Source organism: Megascapheus bottae, chromosome X (genome assembly GCF_031878675.1).
Source record: "Megascapheus bottae isolate mThoBot1 chromosome X, mThoBot2.hap1, whole genome shotgun sequence".
Lineage (NCBI taxonomy): Eukaryota > Metazoa > Chordata > Mammalia > Rodentia > Geomyidae > Megascapheus > Megascapheus bottae.
In genome coordinates, this window is record NC_143547.1 from 16,686,971 (window position 1) to 16,713,501 (window position 26,531).

Below are 26,531 nucleotides of genomic sequence, written 5' to 3' on the forward strand. Positions count from 1 at the left end.
AAGATGAAATAACACCTATATTCTTGAAACTCTTCCGAGAAATAGTAACAGAAGGAGCAATACCAAACTCATTTTATGAAGCTAATATTACTCTCATCCCCAAACCAGGGAAAGACCCAACAAAAAAGAAAACTACAGACCTATCTCTCTTATGAACACAGACACATAACTCCTCAATAAAATATTAGCCAACAGAATCCAGAAACAAATTAAAAAAATCATACACTATGATCAAGTAGGCTTCATCCCACAGATGCAAGGCTGGTTTATCATTCGCAAATCAATCAATGTAATACTTCATATCAATAGAGCTAAAGATAAGAATCATATGATAATTTCTCTGGACGCGGAGAATGCGTTTGACAAAATACAACATCCATTCATGTTGAAAGCACTAGAAAAAAATAGGAATAAGAGGTACATTCCTCAAAATAGTGAAAGCCATATATGAAAAACCTACAGCCAGTATTATACTAAATGGTGAAAGACTGGAACCATTCACCTTAAAATCAGGAACTAGACAGGGATGCCTACTCTCTCCACTTCTCTTCAATATAGTGCTGGAACCCTTAGCCAGAGCAATAAGGCAAGAAAAGGACATCAAAGGGATCCACATAGGGAAAGAAGAAATTAAACTATCCCTATTCACAGATGACATGATCCTCTACTTCAGTGACCCAACAAACTCCACTCCCAAACTTCTAGAAATAATAAACAGCTTTAGCAAAGTGGCAGGACACAAAATTAACCTTCAGAAGTCAATAACCTTCTTGTACACCAACAATACACAAACAGAAGGTCAAATCAAGAAAATTATCCCATTCACAATAGCCCCCAAAAGAATAAAATACTTAGGAATATAATTAACCAAAGACGTAATGAAAACTACAAAAGACGTAATGAAAACTACAAAAGCCTAATGAAAGAAATTACAGAGGACACTAGGAAATGGAAAGACATCCCATGCTCATGGCTAGGGAGAAACAACATAGTGAAAATGGGTATACTGCCAAAATTCATATACAAATTCTATGCAATCCCCATCAAAATCCCAAAGACATTCTTTACGGAAATAGAAGATACAATCCAAAGATTCATATGGAACAAGAAAAGACCTAGAATAGCCAAAACAATTCCAGGCAAAAAGAGCAATGCTGGTGGTATTCAATACTAGACTTCAAACTCTACTATAGAGCCATAATAACAAAGACAGCTTGGTATTGGCACAAAAACAGACCAGAAGACCAGTGGAACAGAATAGAAGACCCAGAAATAGAACCACATACCTATAGGCAACTTGTATTTGACAAAGGAGCCAAAGATATACAGTGGAACAAACACAGTCATTTCAATTATTGGTGCTGGCAAAACTGGGTAGCCACATGCAGAAAACTAAAAATTGACCCTAGCCTTTCACCATGTACAAGCATTAACTCAAAGTGGATCAAAGACCTCAATGTCAGACCAGAAACTGTGAAACTGCTACATGATAAAGTAGGAGAGACACTGGAACTCATAGGCACAAGCAACAGATTCCTGAACAGAATCCCAGGGTCACAACAGATTGGAGAGAGACTCAATAAATGGGACTACCTAAAAATCAAAAGTTTCTGTAAAGATAAAAACATAGTCGCAAAAGTAGAGAGACAGCCAACCAACTGGGAAAAGATATTCACCTACAAATACATGTAACAAACGCTTAATATCCAGGATCTACAGGGAACACAAGAAACTAATCCCCCCAAAACCCAATAAACCATTCACTAAATGGACAAGGGAACTAAAGAGAGACTTATCAGAAGAGATTAAAATGGCAGAAAAGCATATGAGAAAATGTTCATCATCTATGGTCATAAAGGAAATGCAAGTCAAAACAACACTTACCCCACCTTACCCCAACAAGAATGGCCAAGATTTTGAATTCAGACAATAACAGTTGCTGGCAGGGTTGTGGAGAAAAAGGAACCCTACTACCCTGCTGGTGGGAATGCAGACTATTTCAGCAACTGGAAAGCAGTGTGGAGGTTTCTTAAGAACTGAAAATAGACCTTCCCTACGATCCCCCATACCACTTCTGGGCATATATCCTGAACATCATGACCCAAGATATTATAAGGACACCTGCTCAGCTATGTTCATCTCTGCACTATTCACAATAGCCAGGTGATGGGAACAATCCAGATGCCCTACTGCAGATGAATGGATACGGAAAATGTGGTATATATACACAATGGAATTCTACATAGCCAACAGACAAGATAAAATAATTGCATTTGCAGGGAAGTGGATGAATCTATAGCGAATCATGTTGAGTGAGACAAGTCAAGACCTAAGGATCAAAAGGTGCATGGTATCCTTAATATGTGGCTATTAAATCCAAAGAGTACAAGAGCGAGGACTCAATAACTGCATACCCAAAGCTACGGACATGGTAATGGAAATACAAACATAACTATATAGACATAAAAACCTATGACTCTATAGACATAATGTTTTGCTTTATAAATTAATATGTTTCTATGACATACAAACCCTTAGCCTAATTGTGATTACGTTCTAAATACTAACTCCCAGTGATTGTAAATAGATTCCCTCCTTGAACACTTGTATGTTAAACGTGTCATTTAAAATATGCTATAAAAATCTATGTTAATTAATTCTTTAAAAAAAGAAATAGAAGAGGTAATCCAAAACTTCATATGCAATAAGAAAAGACCATGTATAGCAAAAACATTTCTTAGCAGAAATTACAGCGCAGGAGGAATTTCAATACCAAACTTTAGACTCTGTTACAGAGCTATAGTGATCAAAACAGCTTGGTACTGGCCCAATAAAAGACCTGAAGACCAATGGAATAGAACTGAGGACGCAGATATTAACCCACAGACGTATGGACACCTAATCATTGATAAGGGAGCAAAAAACATAAAATGGAAGAAAGACAGCCTCTTCAACAAATCGTTCTGGCAGAACTGGTTAGGCACCTGCAGAAAACTAAAGTTGGATCCTTCTTTGTCACCCTGCACCAGGATTAACTCCAAATGGATCAAAGACCTGGTGGTAAAAGCAGATACACTGAAAACTTTACAAGAAGGAATAGGAGGTACACTAGGTCTCCTTGGCACAGGTCGAAACTTTCTTAATAAGGACCAAGAAACACAACGAATCAGAGAAAGGCTGGATAAGTGGGACTGCATTTACCTGCAGAGATTCTGTGTGGCAAAGGACATATCTAGCAAATTAACTAGAAAGCCTACAGAGTGAGAGAAGATCTTCACTAACCATAGAACAGACAAAGACCTCATATCTAAAATATATCAACAGCTCAAAAAATTGAATCACTCCAAAACTAATCTCCAAAGAAACAACCATCCCATTAAAAGATGGGCCAAAGACTTAAAGAGAGTCTTCTCTGAAGAAGTAATAAGAATGGCCTATAGACACATGAAGAAAAGCTCGACATCTCTGGAAATGAAAGAAATGCAAATTCAAACCACTCTAAGATTCCACCTCACTCCAGTTAGAATGGCCAGGATCAAGAAATCTAATAACCGATGCTGAAGGGATGTGACCAGGAGGGATCGCTACTACACTGTTGGTGGGCGTGCAAACTCGTTCAACCAGTAAGGAAAGAAGTATGGCAGTTCCTCAAAAGACTAAACATAGAACTCCCCTATGACCCAGCAATTCCACTACTTGGCATTTACCCAACCGTCCAGAAACAAGGGCATACTAAATCAACTAGCACAATGATGTTCATTGCAGCATTATTCACCAGAGCAAAGATATGGAACCAACCCAGATGTCCCTCAGTTGATGAGTGGATCAACAAGATACGGTATTTACACACAATGGAAATCTATGCTGCAGACAGAAAGAATGACATCACCCCATTTGTAAGGAAATGGAAAGACTCAGAAAAAATCATATTAAGTGAAGAAAGCCAGACTCAAAGGAACATAGACTCAATGGTTTCCCTCATTTGTCATAATCAGTAGAAACCTTGGTCTCTCCTAGCGGAAATTTGCAATAGAACAAAACCTAGATACATAAGGCCATAAAGAATTAGGCTAAATGAAAGGACCTCTAGGATATAGAAACCAAAGCCATATAATGAGTGATTGTTGTCTTTAATATACTATGTTATCTCTCATCTCTTTTGTTGTCCCTTGGTTATCTCATATTGTTACAGTATCTCAGCTGTTTATCTGATATATTGTATATATGCTTGATTGGTTATTAGAAATCGGATAGGGAAAGGAAGAGAACAAGATGAAGGGCGTTGGTGGGGGGAGGGAAATGGGGACCAAGACATGAGAAAGATTAGGAATATCTTTGAAGTTATGCACCTTCTATCTGGTGAGTATAATGTAATCCTTCTATTAGTTACAATAAAAATATATGAAAAAATGCAAATAGATTTGTAGAACAGAGATCTTTTCATATTTAATGACAGTATACTAGTAAGAAATAAGTGATACATTTCCTTTTCTAAAAATTATAATTTTACTTGATTGATCTACTATTTCAAAACACCATTTGTGTATATTTCAAGTGTGCCACATGCTAATACTTGTAACCTTAGGTATTCAGAAAGCTGAGACCTAAGGATCATTGCGTGAACCTTGCCTGGGCAGGAAAGTTCATGGTCAGACTCTTATCTCCACAAACTACCCCCCAAAAGCTGGAATTAGAGCTGTGGCTCAAGTGGCAAGCTGTTGCCTTATGTAAAAAAGCCCATGGACAGCACTGTGGCTGGCACAAACAAAAAAAAAGGATCAATTGTGTTTTGTTAAATAGAAAAAAATGCTTGCTATTAATTTATTTATTTATTAATTAATATATCCATCTCTTCTATTGGTTTGCTTTTAATTTGATTTCATAAAGTTTTTGTTCTATATGAGTAATCTTTCAAGAAAAAAAAAGATTCTGTGCTTTACCAGAATAGTTTCTGATGTTTTACTTTTTATTTTCCTCTTTCCTTAATTATTTAAGAAATTGGCCTTTTCCATTTTGAAAAATCGCTTAGTTATTTTTTTTATTTGGCAGTCATGTTGCTTCATGGAATTATCCTTGAAATCATTCTTTGTCACTTTGCTTGGTCAAACTAGTTAGCCATAAATTACTGTACTGTGACCCATGATCCTAGGCCAACCCTTCAAACTACTTATTTTTGTAATTACCTGTGCTATTTTGCTTCGCTCACATCAAATTCTAAGTGAAGTCTTTATATACTGACTTTAAATCCCCAAAGATTTATTTCTAAGCCTTATACAAAGAAATTAACTTAAAATAATTACATTTACTTGCTATGTTGAGTTCCACACACACATTGTCAACATTTTGGGTTAAATGTATCATGAGTTCATTTTTAGGAAATATAATCCCAAGGCAATAGTGTTGAATGAGTTAATATCATTTTCATAAGATTGGGTTAGGGGTGAATTGATGAAATTTTCATGCGAGTAGGCTAGTTTTCTTGAGAGTCGCTTTCTATACAAACACGCTTCACCATGTGATGCCTTCCATCTACCAAGAAGGTGCTTGTTAAATGCCAGTAAGAACCTCTTGTAGGTCCATTAGGCAAACAAATCTCTGTTCTTTGGAAGTCAGCCTGAAGCATTATTTCATAACCGCTGAAAACAGGTTAAGATGGTCAAATATGTAGATAATTCTTCTATAAACAGAATGGACCACTTAAATCTGTATCCCTCAAAAATTGAGATTATTATTTTCATGTCAACAAAATCATTTGCGCCAGCTAAATAAATATGTTTTTTGTAACAGTATAATTTAAAATAATCTAAGCCTTGGAGTTATGTGTGTGGAATCAGATATGAATACATATTTTCAAGTAATTATGTTTGACTTTATAGAAATAGTATTTACTAAGTCCTCTTGATAAAGTTGGCCTAATACTTTGCTTATAGCAATTTTAGTCCAAATTAAATGAATAAAATTTTTTTCTGACAGATTAGGGACCTTAGAATATTTAGACCTAGAGAATGAAATAATTTGCTCTAACTTATAGGCATAATGGGTAAAATCTGATGACACGTGTTCTACTTTATTGAGAGAATTTAAAAGTCTTGGAAATTCTGCTTTAAAACATGAGAAACCGTATCAATGTACGTGAATTAATGTACCTTCTATCTGCCAAATATAATGTAACACTTCTATTAATTACAATAAAAATATAAGAAAAATTACTTTAATGAGATAAGATTAACAAAAAAAGTTGTACATATGTAATGCAGTCCATTTGATGAGTCTGGAGAGAACATCATTATTACAGCCTATGATGTAAACCTACTCATTACCCCCAAAAGGATCTTCAAACCTTAGCTGCTACTACTACTAGTACTGTTAGTACTTCTAGTGTTACTACTTTTTTGATAAGAATACTAAATATAAGATATGTCCTTCATAGTGGATATAATATTGTTAAGTATACGTAATATGTTATATTTCAAATATCTAAAGTTCATTCATCTTATGAAATCATCTAGCAAAAAGGCCTACTTAGTCAATTACCATTCTTGTTTCATCTATATAAATGAAGAGGAAGCCTTATTTTACATTCAAAAGCATTCTTACTTTATATTGATTGAAAGGAGAGAAGATAATAGAGATAAATATGTCTGAATGAAAAATGTACAGCATACTCTTGTGGATTATCAGAAACTAGTTCTATTCATTTTCCTTGAGTAAATTCTGCATTTCCTTGTAAACTGAAAATGGCTTTGCTACTATGAGCAAAGTGGGTTGGATTCTGCTGTCCTGTGTATGTTGTTGGTCTATAACATTAAAACAAATTATTCTAATGTCCTTAGTATCTGACTGCAACTCTCCAAACAAAAATTTCTATCTTTTCTCCCACCCTCTTAATTTGTTGTCACTGAGATCCCAAGCCTACTTAAATCCTTTCTGAGATTGTAGATCTGCAAAGTTGAAGTTCATTGACTTGATGTAAACTCTGAAAAACTCATTCCTGCAGCAAATTATGTATGGATTACTTTTGTTCCTGTAGCTACTGATACCTAGGCAACTCAAGAAGTTCATCAAATGCCTACATTTTCCATGCTCTTCTCTAGGAAATAACCATAGCTATACATGTTCTTACTGAAAGCCAATGCCAATGCCATCACCGAAAATAAATAAACTGAAAACTGTAAGTCAGTCAGCTTATTCACCAAACCATCTATAGACACTTCCAACCATTCTAGGAACCTTCTTGATTGCCTGGCTGTCCACTGGACTCAGAATCTTAACTGCTTTCACTCTCCAGCAAGTTTCAGCTATTTCACTGTCTCAGGGATGATTGGAATGCTGCTACATTAAGCAACATGAACCAGCTTTACTACATTATCACTGAGACCTGATAAAGGTGCCCTCACTCTTAATTCTTATGTGAATAAACATGAGATAAGTTTCTCAAGACTGATCTGATCTCAGTTTTTTAGAGCACTTATTTAAAACTCTTTCATTATACAATCTTTCTCTGTCTCTTTAAAGATATGTCTCCGAACTTTTTGTTTCTAACCCAGGAGTGTCTTTTCCCAGGACCCTGGCACTAGTCTTTTGAAGTTTAATGATCAAGGAAGTTGGTTGGGCCTGGCATGGTAATACATGGTAATATTCTGACTATGAGATAAGAGGATTATAGTTCAAGAACAGTACCTCTAAATTTTGCTGTAAACAGTCTAAAAAACAAATGAAAAGGAAAAGAATAGCTTGGAAAGGTTGTCAAGAGGTTGAGTGCTGATCTACCTAGCTGGAGGCCCTGAGTACAAAAAGAAAGGTAGTGCCTCTATCTGCCATTCTCTTTGGGAAGGTATGAATCTAGCTTTTAAAAATAGCAATTAGCAAAGCCAGATGATTTAATTACATTGATCAACCTCCCCACTAACAACCTCTAGTACTTCACTAATTCACGTAGGAATTATAAGCTCTCCAGTCATTCCTTTCAGCAAAATTGTGTTCAGTCTTTTGTATTGCAAAAGGTTTGCATCAAGTACTTCTTGCTTGTTAAATTGTCCAGTGCAATTTTTCTTTGACGACAGGATCTGCGATGTGAACATGTGTTTTCGGTGCCCAGTTACTTTCATAGTTGGTCATTAAAATTTTGTCATTTGTCTTTGCATTTGACATTAAGAGCATCTATACTCTTCTATAATAAGGATGAGCAAAAATATGTTTCTTTACACACCAGAAAAGTGAAGTCATTCTTAAGGTGGGGATAAACTCTCCCTATCATCCATATGAAAATATTTCAGATAGTAAACCTTCACATAAAATTATGCATTCCCTCATAAGTCAATAAAGTTTGGAAACCAGTAGTTAGGTAGTTTTAAGTCAGATAAACTATCTCTAGCTCATTATTGAATGCTTTCATTAAAGATTAAAAATGTATGACTCTTTATACAAATTCTACACTGGTCTCAGCATCTTAGCATTCAATTATCATTTGTGAAGTCTGAAATCAACATATTTTATGTCTAAATTGAGAGTACATTTGAAAATCAAAATTCAAAGGCATGCCTTCTTGTGGGCTGACTGATGGGAAAGGGCTGTGATTATGCCTAATTTTCACCCTCTACATCACGATCTCATTGATTATGTTTCTCAGCTTGCTAAGGGTTCTGTGAGGTGATATTTTAAGATGAATATTGCTATTTGCAGGATTTCTTGAATAGGAATATTTTGGGAGTAAATTGTACAACCAAGCGATGTGCAGTCAATTTTCACTCCAGCATAAACAATGTATTAGAACAGAGCCCTTAAGGTTTTTTTATTTGGGTTTCATTACACAGCTTGCTGCATTTCATCAATAAGTATGAAGTGCCAAGTAGACAAAACTGAGGCTTACAGAGTGTATTCACATATTGTTTTCCTAACAGGTGCCGAGAGTTTGACTAGAGAAAACAAATGTTATGAAAGGCAGGGCCCCAGGTCCTTCTCTTCAGAGGTAGCCATGACTATCACTGCCCAACAAAGAACATTTTTTTAAAATAGGAAGTGAAGACACTAATCCAGCTACATGTACCCTGACTTTTTTGCACAAACTCATTCCTAAGAATTTTTAAAATATTCTAAATGTAGCTGATTTCTCTTTGTCCAAAATGAGCAGATCATGTCCAAACAGGAAATAGATGAGTCATAATCCTATCTACTGAGGAGGTTGAGATCTGAGGATCAAGGTTCAAAGCCAGCATAGGCAGAAAAGTATCTTATCTCCACTTAATCACCAAATAGAACAGAAAGTGGAGCTGTGGCTCAAATGGTAGACTGCTATCCCTTAGCATAAAAACCTAAGGGACAGCACCTAGGCCCCGAGTTCAAGTCCCAGAACAGGCACAAAAGTGGGCATGTCCTCAAAATTGTTTGAAAACTGTCTCTGGGTGAAGTTCAACAATGAAAAAAATTCTCATACTTTATTATTTGAAAGAAAAAAGTTTAATTTTCTTTATGCTTAGTGGTACAACAGACTGTAAAGACTGAAATTCCATACTTTAATGTCGGAGACATTCTCCCCTTCACTGAATTCTTAGTGTAAGAATGTGCCTGCTTGCATTGATATGCAAACATCCTACCACCTGGCCTCTACCCAGAGCAGGAGCAAACATCCTACTACCGGACCCCCTGCCCCCAGCGGTTCCTACACCCCAACCCCCTCCTGCCTCTCCTGAAGAGGCATATAAGCCCCTGTGTGAAAAATAAAATTCGCAGCTTGATCAGAATGCTTGTCTTGCTGCCTTCTTCGTGTCTCCTGTCCCTTTCATTCCTCCCTCTAGGTTCTTGGCCCTAGTTGACGTCCCGCCGGACGGGACACTTTAAAGCAGAAGAATTCTATGAAATCTTAATAGAACACTTATTAGACATGGAGTAGAGATAGAAACTAGAAAAGAGTGATAAAAAATATTATTGGGCCTAGTTATTCACAGAGGATGCCATTTCCCGATTGCCAGTTAGAGGGTTGAGACTAATTAGAAGAGTCTCTTAAATTATTACATAGATGAATGTGGTATTCTCTTTGTTTTTGTTTTGTTTTGTTTTGTTTTTGACTGTGAAGAAGAAAAAATCATGAGAAATATTTCATAGTTGTAAAGCTCAGGAAATGCACAAAGAAATGAAATCAAGAGTTTTCTGCAGAAGAAACCACCTTTCTTTTGAAAGGGAAGAAAATATTCTGACACTCTGACACAATTCACAGCAGAGATAGCAGTGACTTTAATAAAAATCATATTAAGTGAAGTAAGCCAGACTCAAAGGAACTTAGGCTCAATGGTTACCGTCATTTGTCATAACCAGTAGAAACCTTGGGCTCTACTAGCAGAGATCTGCAATAGAGCAAAACCTTGATATATAAGGCCATATAGTATGAAGCTAATTGAAAGGACCTCCAGGATACTGAAACAAAAGCCGTATAATGAATGATTGTTGTCCTTAATGTACTATGTTGTCTCTCATCTCCTTTGCTGTCTCTTGGGTATCTCATATTGTTACATTATCTCACTTTGTTATCTGATATATTGAATTTATTTGTATTTGGTTATTTGAAATTTGATACGGAAGGGGGGAAAACCAAGACGGGGGTGGTGGGTGGGGGGGAGGGTGATGGGTACCAAGACATGTGAAAGGGTATCAATGTATGTGAATTAATGCACCTTCTATCTGGCAAATATCATGTAACCCTTGTATTAATTACAATAAAAAAAGTATAAAAAAAAGAAAGCATCTGATCTAAAAAAAAAAAAAAAGAAACTCATTAACACAGCCAAGAGTAGTTCTCACTCCAGATTGTAGGGATCCTTCTGCTAAAACCTATGGGCTTTAGACAACCCAAATCCTAATATGATAACCATTTTGGGGCACACAGATTAAGAGAGTTATTTTGATTGGATCAAAAAGGTCTGTTTGTTTTTGAGATAGTTGTGTATGTAGTCTACATTGGTCATTTTAGGTTGGACCAAGTAATGGTACTTTGTTGTTAGGATTATTTGTTGTATAATTTATTGAGTAATATCTATTGAGTATTCATAAGCCTTAGCTGAAGTGGTGAATAGGAGCTAGTCATTAATCTCTGAGGATGCCATGTTCTAAGTGGGAAAACAGGATGTTTCTTAGAATCAATGTATTCTTGGATAAACTACTTTGCACTCATCCAGTCTTGTGACGTGTGATTACATAGGCTTCAAGTACAAGATCACTGGACTATCATACCTTTCCACTAATGTGCAGAATGTGTTGTTACCTGTCGTACATATTTTCTTAACACTTAATTTGTTTCTCAGGAAAGGTTATTGTTTCTCATGATTGATTGTCAGAGCAAATCCAAGACCATGACACTGTTTGAACAGACTGAGTTTTACACAAGTGCAATGATATTCACCTGTAACTTTGACAGTGCCATCTGTTCTTGGGAATAAGATACCAAAACGATAGAAATAAACATCAGGGAAAAGTGCCCTTTGCAAATAGAATTCATTTTATCTGTAGAAAACCTATTCATCTTTTCCTTATCCCCATCTGAGCATTCTTTTCTTAAACCCTTTTAAAATATCAATTTTAGATAGGGATTATTTTATTAAAATTTATCAAATTATATATGAAGTTTAGTTAGAGATGGAAATGTGTCATAAAAAATATGATACAAATATCCACTGGTATGAATTTAATGAAGTACATTCTAGTAAAGGCTGGGAGAAACAGAAAATGCTAGTCAAATACTAATAGTACTTCATTATTACTACTATTATTATTTTTTAAGAGACACCATTATTTTATTTATTTATTTATTTATTTATTTATTTATTTATTTATTTATTTTTGCCAGTCCTGGGCTTGAGCTCAGGGCCTGAGCACTGTCCTTGGGCTATCTCAAGGCTAGAGCTCTACCACTTGAGACTCAGCACCACTTCTGGCTTTTTTTCTATGTATGTGGTACCATGGAATCGAACCCGGGCCTTCATGCATGGTAGGAAGCACTCTACCACTAGGCCAAACTCCCGGCCCCTACTACTATTATTATTATAAAAAAATTATCTTAATAAAGTTTCTATTTGTTTATTTATTATAATGTATAGAGGGGTCACAGTTACTTTCACCAGACAAAGTATATCACTTCTCACACATTGACACCCCCTCTCATGTTTTTGTCCCCATTTCTTTCCCCCCGCCCCTTCCAATCATCTTGTTTCTCCCCCCTTCCCTTAAGATTCTATTTTTGACCACACTTTAGACAAGCTTCTAAAGTAACTAGCCTATCTATATGTTTTCTTATAAAACTGAATCTTAGCAAAGAAGTCAACTGTCCTAGGTATTCTTGCTAAAATAAGGATACTTATTCTTTATATGATTTACCTCAATATCTGATCATCTTCCAGATATGCCTGGGTTCCTCATCTTCTACTACCCTGAAGGAGATGTTTGATTATCCTAGCCTTTCTTCAAAAAGAACCACAATAGATTTATTTAACCAGAATGTGCCCACTCCTGAGGCTTCCTTCTAGTCATTTTCTATCCATTGACCACCCTTTGTCTGAGACTGTGAATTCCATTTTCCCATGCTGAACTCAATTTTGAGCCTAACTCACTGCTTTATTAAAAACCTATTACAGTGGTTCCTATACTTCTGATTTCCTGAATAAAATCCTTAAAACTGCATTAACGAGTAATATTCCAATCATTGTCATTTGTTTAGAAAACAGTAAATAAAACACGAATTTTGTTTTAACATTTTTTTTGTAGTGCTAGGAAGAAAACCCAATGGCATGCTAGACAAGTATTCTACTACTGAGTAACATCCTCATTCCCAAATGTCCTTACCTTAATAACAGAAGGTCCTGTTTGACTTGCCTGCTTATAAATTTCCAACCGATTCCTTATAGGGGACAACCATAGGAGAAGATAATCTAATTGATCTTCAAGCTCCCCAGAGTCTTTCAGGTAAGCCTCAACTTCTGTTTGTTTCTCAGGTAAAGCTCTAGAAACCTGAATAGAAAATAATTAAAAGGTAAATGATTCTCATAGAGCAAACAACAAAGGCTAAAATACGCATTTGGGGAAGTTATATATTTTTATAAAAGCATGCAGATTTGTGTATTTTAACATCATGTAGATGATTATTTCTATTTATTACCTGTCAAGAGTTAGTGAAAGTATTAGAAACTATTCAGTAAGTCTCTACACTTTAAAATCACTAATGTCTTTTAGGAAATCCAAAAAACAAGCCTCCTCAAATACATACCTAACTCCAATTGAGTAAGAGAGGACATTCTTCATGATCTACTAATTTACTAACGATAACAGTGTTTTGTGTGTATACATATTCATATATACATATATATACGTATATATATATATATATATATGCCAAGCACAATGCTTCTGCAGAGATAAGATGAACCAGCCAAGTTATTCACCATTAGTGCCAGATATGTGACATAGAACTTCTACATCTCTAAAGACATGTCTTAGTGGTAACTCTTGCCTAAGGTGTTAGTTCAGTTTCCTCTAACTTTCAAAGTCTCTTCCTTAGTCTGAGGACCATGATAGGTAATACCTGTGTGATCCCTGCATCCCTCCCCCATTAAGCCATGCCTCCTGTCTCACTCTCCACAGGTTATCATGATGCCATCTTCAATTTTCCATTAAAGTTGATTTGGTCTGTTGAAGTTCATTTCTGTTTTTCTTTATTCTTTTACCCTCTGACTCAGTTTTCAAACACTAAGCACTTGAATAATATATAAAAGTAGCTTAGAGCTATACTCAAAATGATAATGAATAAAAACAATTCCATTGAATATTAGCAATTATTGTCATAAGCTCAAGTGTAAATAAAGAGCCAGGATTAGCTAGTGTAAGCTCTTTTGTCAAGAATATCAAAAATTAAAAACATCTAGAAATAAAGAATGAAAATATGCAATGGCAATGCTATGATATAAATACTATTCTCATAAACATAATATTACATTGTAATATGAATGAAAATGTCATTACATACATATTACATAACAATGCTCTGATCAAGGAAAATGATAATACAGAACATTTTAAAAGCAAATTATTCCCACATACTAATACACCACTCTGCAAAGGAATAAACAAGTATGCTAGGACTCCAAATTTCCACATACTTTTGAATAATTTAGATACTTTTCATAGAACTCACTAGTGAATATTGTGTTCTTTAACTGTACCCAAGAACTGTTGATTAAGTAAGAGACATTATTCGCAGCCAAATTTACCAATCAATTTATAGAGTAAAAAATCAGGAATTTTACACAATAATATCATATGTAAATAATACATGCTCTGAAACGTAATATGAATGCATTTATATATGCTATGAAGAGAAAATGGTTAACATTGGGCCTCGGGTAAAGCAGGCCAACCTAGGACCAACTTTAGGCTCCATAGCATTGTTCCTTAGAAACATTCATATTCAGATGAATGGGGAAATGTGTCACTCTTGGTTGTATGGAAGTGTACCCAGACTGGGTAAAATGGGGACTGGAATGCAAAGCTTGAATCCATGTGATTAAAATAGTGTGAAAAAACAATAGGAAATAGAGGTAGTGGCACCTACTGAAGATCATTTGCACACAGCTTAGCTTTCATCCTCTTCCAACTTTGACTATGTGAAGGAACAAAAGAAACATACCACTTATGGAGTAGCATGATGTGTCTACATAAATAGCGTATCACAATGGTGTGCCTGATTTGTTTGTCTTGCTGCCTGCCAGAGAGCCAAGTAAATATAGTTTATTAGATGATCTAGGTCTATTTGGGTTTTTTTGAGTACAATTCCGTAACTACATCAGCAGTTCTGTGGTGTGTGAAAAAGAGAGTAAGAGAGATGTGCTATACTACAATGGTAATCTTGTGTCGGTAATATATAACCTAATAATCCCCTCAATTTATTTTTTTCTGGCATTTACAGGCAGAAACAAAACATTTTATTTTTATTGGATCATTTTGTGCTCAAAAGTACATGTTAAAATACGTTTTAGAGCTTCAACTAACAGCATGTAAGAGCTTCTAGATTCTGAAACTACTGGAGATAATAGCTGTCATATTTTCCTAAAGTCTCTGAAATTGAGCTATGAACTTCATTTTATTTGATCAAACAAGAGTGCACATTTCACCTAGGTTTCATATGTAAGGACAGAAATCTGTATGCATTTAGCTACAGTTGGTGATTTCCTTGTTAGCCTTCCAACAAATTCTTCCGTTATTACAAAAGTTAAATAATTCCTTGACTAATATCTTGAATTATGAAATGATGCCTTCTAATGAGACTAACTCTTCAGTTTAATTATGATATGCCATTAGGTAGCTTCTGATAGACTGTGCTTCTTCACTTTTTAACAACTGTCCAGCACTTTAAATGTTACATATGTTGATCTTAATCGCTTACCTTTGATTTCTGGATGAGCTATATTTTTACACATGTTACACATGATAGACTTTTAATAAATATTTGTTGAATTATGTGAAATTTCAAAATTCAGGATAAAGCTTTTTTTTTTACCAGTCCTAGAGCTTGAACTCAGGTCTTAAACAATATCCTTGGGCCTTAGTCAAGGCTAGAGCTCTACCACTTGAGCCATAACACCATTTCTGGCTTTTTATCTATGTAAGTGATATCAAGGAATTGAACCTGGGCCTTTGTGCATGCCAGGCAAGCACTCTACAACTAGGCAAAACTCCCAGCCCCAGGATAAAGTTTTTAATGAAAGGAAGAGTATATATCCACTGTAGTCAATGACATAAAATATTAATTGTGCCTTTAAGTTAAATATTTTAACTACAGAAAAAATTGGACTATAGTAAATTGGACTATATAAAAATCAGAGGCTCCTGCATGATCATGAAAGCCACTGGCAAAGTCAAAGGAGAAATTTAAAATAGAGAAAATAAAAATATTTGTGACCAGCATCTCAGTTAAAAGACTAATTTTCTAAATGTATGAAATAGCTTCTGCAAATTAAGACAAAAAGGGCAAAAAAAAACACCCAAAAGAAAATTGAACAAAAGATAGATAGTTCACAGAAAAATTATAAATGGATTTTAACCACATAAAAAGAAGCTTAGCCTTGGCTGTGAGAGAAACAAAAATGAGAATTTCATCTATTGCCTGGGCAAAAATCCAAGTTTGAAAATACTCTGGCTGCCAAAGCTCTGGAAAATAAAGGCAGGCTCTTCTACATGGATGGTATGATGTATAAATAGGTGCTCTTTCTCTTTCTTTTATTTCCTCATGATTTCCCTCTTTTTTGTTCCTTCTTTCCTCCTCCATTTCCTTCCCGGTTCCCTTCCCCCATTATACTCTTCTTCACTGTATCTTCTTCCTTGGCTCTTTTACTCAAGGCTGACATTCGACCAACGAGCTATATTTCCATTTCTGGATTTTTGCTAGTAATTTGAAATAAGAGTCTCTTGAATTTGTTTGCCTGTGCTGGCTTCGTACATTGGTCTTTGTATCTCAGCCTCCGGAGTAGCTAGGATTACAGGCATGATCTACCAGATTCATGCTTTTAATCCTAGCTACTTAGAAGCCTGAGCTCCTCAGTGCAATGAAAGCTGTTTTGAAAACATGTTATCAAATGCATATAAGCATTGTTATTGTCCCAGAACTTGGTATTCTAGAAATGTATTTTTATGTATATTACTGAAAGTAAAAATCAATGCTTGGTGAAGAAGAGCAGATGTTAACTGGGGTAGAAGACTGTTTGTTTACAATTCTACATAACCACACGTATTACCTTTGTAAAAGAACTGATTTAACAAGCAATTCTTCCTTTTACCACAATCATAAGTGAGAAATTAGACTACATATGAGAGTCAGACTGGTAATGAGTCACTATTATTAGGATGTAAAAGATCTAAAGCCATCAGTTAATAATAACCTGATTATTTTTGTGGCAATATCACTCAGATAATAGTGGTAATGGTGGGGGGAATCTAGATTTTCTAAACACAATTTTAACAATTCTTTTTCACTTCCTCAAAATAACCTAGATGTACCTCAGTTGATGAGTGGATCAACAAGATGCGGTATTTGTACACAATGGAATTCTATGCTGCTGTCAGAAAGAATGACATTGCCCCATTTGTTAGGAAATGGAAAGACTTAGAAAAGATCATATTAAGTGAAGTAAGCCAGACTCAAAGGAACTTAGGCTCAATGGTTTCACTCATTTGTCATAATCAGTAGAAACCTTGGTCTCTCCTAGCAGAGATTTCCAATAGAGCAAAACCTTGATACAAAAGGCCATATAGTAGGGCGCTAAATGAAACTGTCTCTAGGATATAGAAACATAAGCCATATAATGAATGATTGTTGTTCTTAAGGTACTATGTTATCTTTCATCTCTCTTGCTGTCCCTTGGTTATCTCATATTGTTATCTCACTTTGTTACCTGATATATCGGATATATTTGTATTTGGTTATATGAAATTGGATAGGGAACGGGGGAAACAAGATGAGGGGTGGGGGGTGGGGGGAGGGAAATGGGGACCAAGACATGTGAAAGGGTATCAATGTATGGGAATTAATGCACCGTCTATCTGGCAAATATCATGTGACCCTTGTATTAATTACAATAAAAATATATAAAAAAATATTTTAAAAAGTTCATCCTGGCTCCTTGTTCCATTCCGTGTTGCTACTGTAAAACCGGGCTAGACACTAGGTACCTTATGAATGAAGGAAGAACAGAATTAATAAATATTCCTAAAAAGTGTATTAATGACTCCTTCCATATAGGCTATAGAAAACAATTACAGGCATAAGTGATTTGTGATTTAAATACAAGTAGATTTTGTAGCAATCTTCACATATTTCTGTTACTTTCATATTTACAATTCACATCCTTGACAAAATACACTAATAAATTGAATATCTTGTCCTAATAACCATTTTACGTTTTAAGAAGCTATGTTCCTTATGCAACATATTCCCTGTGGGGAAAGAAAACAATGAAACCCATTTAGTTCTTTATGTGTTGATATATAATGTAGTACCTAACCATATCTTGACCTGATTTCACACAAGATTAGCTTCTCTATTCTTTTAGTTTCTGAAAGTTAATTTCAAGTAGGTGGGAGTTTTAACCCTAAGATAAAAAGAGATGTTTTCTTTGAATCAAACTTACTGATTTCATGTCATACACAAAAATATCTAGAAATTTAAAGAGTTAACAAAAAAGAGAACTAGAATAAAATTTGGGGGTATAGAAACTTATTAGAAAGGAATATGAAAAATGACTAAATATTCTATTAGTATCATTCATAGACAAAGTTCAAGCAAATGACAACTGACAATATCTTAAGAGGCTATCCGACAAAAGGTCTGCTATATGAAAAGATCTTTTTTTGCCAGTCTTGGGCCTTGAACTCAGGGTCTGGGCATTTTCTTTGGGCTTTCTCAAGGCTACCACTCTACCACTTGAGTCACAGAACCACTTCCAGCTTTTTTTTTTCTATGCATGTGTTACCGAGGAATTGAATTTGGGTCTTTGTGCATGCTAGGTAAGCACACTACCACTAGGCCAAGCTCCTGGCCCCATGAAAAGTTCAATGAATGAAATAAGAAAATATACTGGAGAATAACCTGGTAATAATGAAAACAACTAATAAAAAAGAAAAATTTCAAACATTAATGAATGAAATGCAAATTAAAACAGGAATGAATTTCCATCCTTTGCCCATTATATTGCTTTCAATCTAAAATATTGGCCAAAACTATGAGAGATATGTAATTTTATGATGTTTGCTGAAGCACATTATATTTCTATGGAATAATTTAAAAGAAAAAACAAGACTTGTACCCCGAAAACCTCAAAATTAATGAGAAATTAAGGAAAACTTTACTAAATAGATGAATAATTTTTGTTCAAAGTCATTCAATTATTGAATAGAAGGTTCAGCATTTTAAAGATATCAGGTGGTAAAAAGCTATACATTCACTGGATTCAGTGGCTCATGTCTGTATAATCCTAGCTACTCAGGAGGGTGAGATCTGTGGATTAAGGTTCAAAGCCAGCCTGGGTACAAAAGGACCTGAGATTCTTATCTCCAGTTAACCTCTAGAAATGGGGAAGTGGGGCTTGGTTCAAGTGTAGGGTGGTAACCTTGAACTGAAGAGCTCAGGGACAGCACCCAGGCCAAATTCAAACCCTATGACCGACAAAAATAAAAAACAAAACAAAACAAAACAAACCTATACATTCAATGCAGTCCAAATCAAAATGCAGGTGTGTGTGTGTGTGTGTGTGTGTGTGTGTGTGCGCGCTCATATTAGGTTTTGAACTCTGGGCTTGAGTGCTGTCTTTTTGCTTTTGTAACTTAAAGCTAGTGCTCTACTATGTGAGCCACATCTCCACTTTTGGCTTATTTGGCAGCTAGGCTACAGATCTTCACATATCAATCTCTTGAGTAGCTATGGTTACAAACATGATTCACTGATGCACAGCAACAGCAGTTATTTTTTAAAGAGATTTTGCCCTCCCAATTCTAAGCTTTATGTGGAAGAGCAAGTGGCCCAGAATATCCAAAGGAATCTTTAAGAATGACAAGGTTGGCTGGGAGTTTGGCCTGGTGGTAGAGTGCTTACCTAGCATGGACGAATACCTGGGTTTGATTCCTCAGTACCACATACATAGAAAAAAGCCAGAAGTGGTGCTGTTGCTCAAGTGATAGAGCTGTAGCCTACTTGTAGCCCAAGTGCTCAGGCCATGAGCCCAAGCCCAGGACCGGCCAAAAAAAAAAAAAAGAACAATAAAAGTTTAGGAATATTGGCAATGAAATATCTATATTCACTGTAATATCTGTGTAATATTGATGTGAGAAACAGTATGTCATATAAATATTTTAGTTAAATGCAAAGAAAATGATGTTTTAATATTTAATACTTAACTGGATATTCATTTTAAAATGGCTTGTCTTTTCTTTCTCTCTTTCCATATTTCTTTCTTATTTCTTTCTTTACGTCTTTCTTTTTCCTGCCTTTCTCTTTTTCTCTTTCTTTCTCATTTCTGATTCTTTTTGGTGATACTGGGGTTTTAACAGGTTAACAAGCTCACTAGCATTCTTGCCCAGTTGGTTCTGTACCATTTGATCTATGCCTACAGCTTGACTTTTTGCTGATTATTTTCAAGTCTTATTGACTTTTCTCCATGACCTAGTTCTGAACTACAATCTTCCAGACCTCAGACTTCTAAGTAGTTTCCATTACAAATTCGAACCATTACTACTGAGCTGAAAATTACAAATTTTAAATTTGTACTATGCATAAAAAATTCAATTACCAATTGTTTATAGACTTCAATATACAAACAAAACAAGAATATTTCCAAATGAAAACATTGTAATAATTTGAAGTTAAGTTATGTACTAAAGAAGTCATTATTATTATCATTATTATTTGGTAAAGAAGGCATTAACCTTAAAGAAGATCAATAAATTGAACCTCACTCTTGATGAGTCATTTTTAAAAGAAAAAAAACAAACCCTTTGTTGGAATACTATATTCATAATAGGACTTGTGCCCCAAAACATATTATAAAGAAGACAGAAGCTTGGAACCAGTGGCACATGCCTATAATCCTAATAACTCAAAAGGTGGGATTCTAAGCCTGTCAATCCTAAAAAGTCTATGAGATTTTGTCTTGAAAATGAATAACAAATAGGAAAGGTTTAGCTAAGACTTGAGTGGTATTAAGCTGAGTACAGCAACCAAGTAAGCCTGAGAGGCCTTAAAAGGGAAACTAAATGTTTAAGTGCAATAAATATTTGCACTATGATTTCACATAAGAGTATATAAAATAGTAGGTACCAAAATATCACATGGTAGCTCATAAATTGTATAATTTCTATATTTTTCTGTATCTGTAAAATAAATATAATTTAAAGCTAAAGTCTTAAAAGTGACTGTGTTTTCATATATTACATATATTATATTTCTATCTCTGATTTTGTTTTGTCAGTCATGGAGCTTGAACTCTGGGCCTGGGCATTGCCCCTGAGCTCTTTAGCTCCAGGCTACTGCCCTATCCCTTGAGCCACAGAGCCTCTTTCAGTTTTCTGTTGGTTAATTGGAGATAAGACTCTCATGTTCTTTAGTGCCCGGGCTTGCTTTGAACCTGGATCTGCATATCTCAGCCTCCTGAGTAGCTAGGATTACAGTCATGAACCAACATGCCCAGCTTCTATCTCTGATTCTTATTTAAATCCATGAGTGAATATGTAAGTTAATTAGAATAATCAGACCTGGCATTGCCTAGCAGCTGGATTGCTGAAATCTGATCAATTTTCAATTTGTGGTGTGTGTGTGTGTGTGTGTGTGTGTGTGTGTGTGTGTGTGTGTGTGTTTCATTGAATGAATGAATAAACCAATGAACCAGTTCAACTGGGGCTTGAAGTCTCAGGGCGTAGACTCTGTCCATGAACCTTTTCTGCTTAAAACTTGTGTTCTACCCCTGAGCTATAGCTCCACTTCCTGATTTTTTTTTGTTTTTTGGTTTTCAATGCATTTATCTTTTTTCTACATACGATAAAATTTTCTTATTATTTATCTTTCTCCTCCTCCTCCTCAAAGGAATGTAAATTTTCCAAGTGTCTCAAATGCCCAATATAGTCTCTAACACATGATGTGTTCAATAAACACCAGCCTAGGTTATTAAAATAATTGTCACAAAACTATTCAAAGGTATGCTGTTTGATAGGGAATTTTCCCCCCTTCTTTTCTACTTTTTTTTTGAATTTCCTTTTTTTATTAAAGAATTTATTAACGTTGATTTTTATATCATATTTTAAAGGACAAGTTTAACAAACAACTGTTCAAGGAGGGAATCTCTATTTACAATCACTGGGACTTAGTATTTAGAACTTAATCAAAATTAGGCTAAGGGTTTGTATGTCATAGAGACATATTAATTTATGAAATAAAACATTATGTCTATAGAGTCATAGGTTTTTTTGTCTATATAGTTTTCCCAATTTTTAACAATTAATTGAGATGAGACTCAGGAACTTTCCTGCCCAGGTGGGCTTTGAGAGGCAAGCCTTAGATTTCAGTCTCCTGAGTAGCTAAGGTTACAGTTGTGAGCCATAAGTGCCCAGCAACATATTCATTTTGAGACAGTTTTTGTTAGTTACATTAACCCTATGGACATATTGTACAACGAGCTAATTTGAACATTTAACTAGTAATTATTTTGTCCAACTACTTCCCTATGTATTATATTTAATTTACCAACTCATTAGTTGACTGAATTTTATTGTGCATGGATAAGTATTAACATATCCATTTGATAAACTAAATAGCAGCACAATCAAAATTCATCTTCAACAAATACTGTCTTGCCATCAAGAAATAAAAATGTCTAAAGTTAAGTAATATCATTTAATTCACATAAACCAATATCTTGTTTTTGGCAAAATGCAAGTGGCACGAACTATTTGGAAACTTCATTTGATCTAACATATTTTATAACCTTAATGAAGTATAGCAACTAGAGAACTAGATTTAAGAATGATATATTCCCATGCAAAAATGTCCTATTTGTTTTTTTTTTTATAACTGGCCTCTGGTAAAATACCTTTTACTAGGACATCATTTACTTTCCTTCTCTCTGGAAATTTCTGTTCTTGTGCCAGTACCAAGCTGTTTTGATAATTATAGCTCTGTAATAGAGTCTTAAGTTTGGTATTGAAATTCCTCCTGCACTGTTCTTTCTGCTAAGAAGAGTTTTTGCTATACAGGGTCTTTTATTATTCCATATGAAATTTTGAATTGCCTCTTCTATTTCTTTAAAGAATGACATTGGGATATTGATGGGTATTGTGTTGAATTTGTAGATAGCCCTTGGCAAGGTTGTCATTTTCATGATATTGATTCTTCCAATCCACGAGCATGGGAGGTTTTTCCGTTTTCTCAGTTCTGCTTTAATTTCCTTTTTCAGGGTTTTAAAGTTTTCATCAAAAAGGTCCTTTACATTCTTAGTTAAGGTAATTCCTAGGTACTTTATTTTCTTTGAGGCTATTGCAAAAGGAGTTGCTTTCCTGATTATTGCCTCGTTCCTCTCACTGTTGGCGTAGAGGAAGGCAGTTGATTTTTGAGGGTTAATTTTATACCCTGCTACCCTTCCAAAGTTTTGAATCAGCTCAAGGAGTGATATATCGGATATATTTGTATTTGGTTATTTGAAATTGGATAGGGAACGGGGGAAAACAAGATGAGGGGTGAGGGGGAGGGAAATGGGGACCAAGACATGTAAAAGGGTATCAATGTATGGGAATTAATGCACCATCTATTTGGCAAATATCATGTAACCCTTCTATTAATTACAATAAAAAATTTAAAAAAAGAAAATGAATTTCATTTTAAAAAATACGTAGATTTTACTTACACTGTTTATAGACCTATATTTCATGCAAAGCTTCACATTTTAAGTGACTAGTGATATACCCAGGATTTAATCACAGTATATATTATTTTTATTGTATAACCATATCATTACTGCAACTGAATTTTGTTATTATTGTTAAAGATCTCAGACACGTAATCCACAATAGGATAAATGAATATTTGTAACAAGATTTCAAAGTCAGTGAAACTTGATGTAGAATAAATAGGTTTGCAATAAATAGGCTTGCAGTCCTTGGAGAATGCTGCTCTAATTACCACACTAAAGACATATTGGCTTTTCAATAAACCTTGATACTCGTGAGCAATATTCTTGTTCATTAATTTCTTAGTTTGCAATATAAGCAACTAACTGCATGGTTTAAAAATCCTTAATAATACTCATTATAGAGTCCATGAGAAACCTTGATTCAAAACTTACCCTAACATTAGGTAACAAGCCTTATGACTTCTAGAGGCACAACATGAGTGAAGTGAATTGGTGAAATTGATTTGCCCAAACTTAATAGCTCTCATCCATTTTCTCAAATGTATTTTATAGAAATTTATACCCACTTAAATATCACATACTTTTTAAACCTGGAGGACAATAAAACTTACAAAGAAGTAAAAACACAATTTTATATAGCACATTAACATTCCACAAAACATGTTCTTACAAATGAACCCAATATTTTTCTTTGTCCTTCCCAGTAATCCTATAGAGAAGAAGAGCTCTTTTATACTCTCACTCACCCTTTTGAAAATTTTGATTTTATAAAGGGAACTTTACAAGGGACAGTAGCCTGGCTAGTAAGGAAAGGCCTTATACATTTTAGGAAATGATATTATTAATTTTTGTTTGCTATTTTTAAAAAATTTTGTTTCAATATTAAATCAGAGAAAACCAAGGTAATCATAGGTAATTCATTAGTAACTTAATCCTTGAGGTATCATAAAATTAGCTTTACAGGGCTGGGACTTTGGTCTAGTGTTAGAGTGCTTGCCTTGAGAAAGCTGAAGGACAGTGCTCAGGCCCTGAGTTCAAGCCCCAGGGCTGGCAAAAAAATTAGCTTTAGAATAATATAATTAGCATTAGAATAATATAATTGAAAATAATAAAAATATACTTTAAGCTATACTTAAAAACAATTTACTAAAACATAATTTTATATTATTGTGATTTAAAATTAATGATTATTATAGAATAATTTCAGATGTCCTCATATTTTCAGAGCTCAAAAGCCAAACCATGCCTATAATCCAGTTTATTCAGGAGGCTGAGATAAGTGGATCCTAGTTCAAAGCAGTGGCGGGAAAGCAGGCTTATTTCCAAATAATTACCACCACCACCAGCAACAACAACAAGAAACAATTGTGTAGCTGGGGCTCAAGTTGTACAGCACTGAAGAAAGTAGCTCAGGGACAATGTCTAGGCCTGAGTTCAAACCTCAGTACAAGCATCAAGAACTTAAAGCCAAAGCATGTTGGAATGCACAGTAGACAGCAAACATTCACTGCAAAAACTTGTTAGCAGGACTAAACCCCTACACCTAATTAACCTAAAACACTAAAATTAACACCAATACACTTGTTTATATTCATCTTAACATTGATTCAACTCATCCTTTTTAAATCAGCTGTAGTTTTACCAACATCTTACCCTTTTTCTAAGTCTAATCCTAAACCTGGCAGGAACACTAAGGCTAACTCTAATCAAAATGAATTCAAATCTGAACATGAATAATAGTATTCTATTTCACATTCATCTTAACTCTTATTCAGTTTGTAGTTCTAAAATTTACTTTCAGTTTGATCCTAAATCCAGGCAGAACCTTAACCTTAATCTGGTCAGAACCCTAAACCTTTACTTGATTCAAATAATGGGCTGATTCTAAAGTTATGCAAAAAATACTCTCATTTTGATTTATCTCCACTGATATTTCAGTTGTCATAAATGAAATGAATTTCCATTTGTTATAAATCAGAAAGATTCCTAACTCGAAGCTCTCATGTTCCCTAACTTTATTCTTTACATCCATTGACTTCATATCTTGATATTCTGAAAAAATACTGCACTTTCCATTATCCTAATTTTCCTAAACTAGATACACAAATAAGTTTCAGTTTTACTTAACATCTAACCCATAGACTAGCTGTAATCCTAAACCTAAATAAAGCTACATTTCATCAGAAAACTATCTCCAGTCTTAACCGAATTAACACTGAGTAAGGAAAATCCCGTGGCTCGTATTCAATGTCATATTTATTTTGTTTGTACTTTTTCTTCAAAAACTCACCTAAATCTTACCCAATCCTAATCCTAACCTGGACTAGAAAAGTAACCCGAATCCTAGCCCTAATTAATCACCAATGCTTAAAATAACACAAATACACTCTTTTCCAGTCATTCTAACTTTAATTCAACTCATTTTTCTTAAAATTTGTTGCATTTTACAAGATAATCTTTTTCTAATCGAACCCTAACCCTAATTGCACCCAAATCCTAATATTAATATCAGTGCACTATTTCACATACATTCTCTTCTAAAATTTATTGTCAGTTTGAAGCTAAAATTCATTGTCAGTTTGAAGCTAAATTTTTCTTTGCCCTAATCCTGGCCAGAACCCTAACCTAATCTTCATCATAATGGTAGCTTAGTTCTTAAGTTAACAAAAATATTTGAGTTTTGATTATCTTAAAGTCCAGAGAGTAAATATTTCTGACTTTGTCACCACTATTCTTTGCTGCTATTACAGTGCTAAAAGAATCATAATGTGTAACAGGAAAGTGAATGTTCATGATTGTGTCCCAATATTTTATGTACAGATATAAATTTGAACTTTATGTAATATTTACATGCCATCTGTCTTTTGATTCTTTTTAATTATATAAAACAAAAAAAATTCTTGATCTGAATACAGTTGGTTGAATCTGGGGATTTGGAACTCATGGCTACTGTTGGCCGGACTTGATATTACTGTTTAGTTACTGATTTAGTTACTGTTGATACTGAGCTTGCAATCACAGTCAGTTGAAATTTAGAGCTGTTATTACTGCTTATTTTCAAATAATTTATGTATTTCAGAAACTAGCAAATATATTCCAACAATGAAA

At 34.6% G+C, this 26,531-nt stretch overlaps 1 protein-coding gene across 3 annotated transcripts in view; it reads right to left on the reverse strand.

Annotated features, from left to right (window-relative positions):
• Positions 1 to 26,531, reverse strand: part of Dmd (dystrophin) — a 1,999,854-nt gene that overhangs the window by 742,620 nt on the left and 1,230,703 nt on the right. For all 3 annotated transcript variants that reach the window (XM_090326714.1, XM_090326711.1, XM_090326710.1), the window contains one exon: positions 12,829 to 12,993. In XM_090326714.1, coding sequence (XP_090182840.1) covers positions 12,829 to 12,993 — 165 coding nt within the window. The remainder of the gene's footprint in view (positions 1 to 12,828; positions 12,994 to 26,531) is intronic.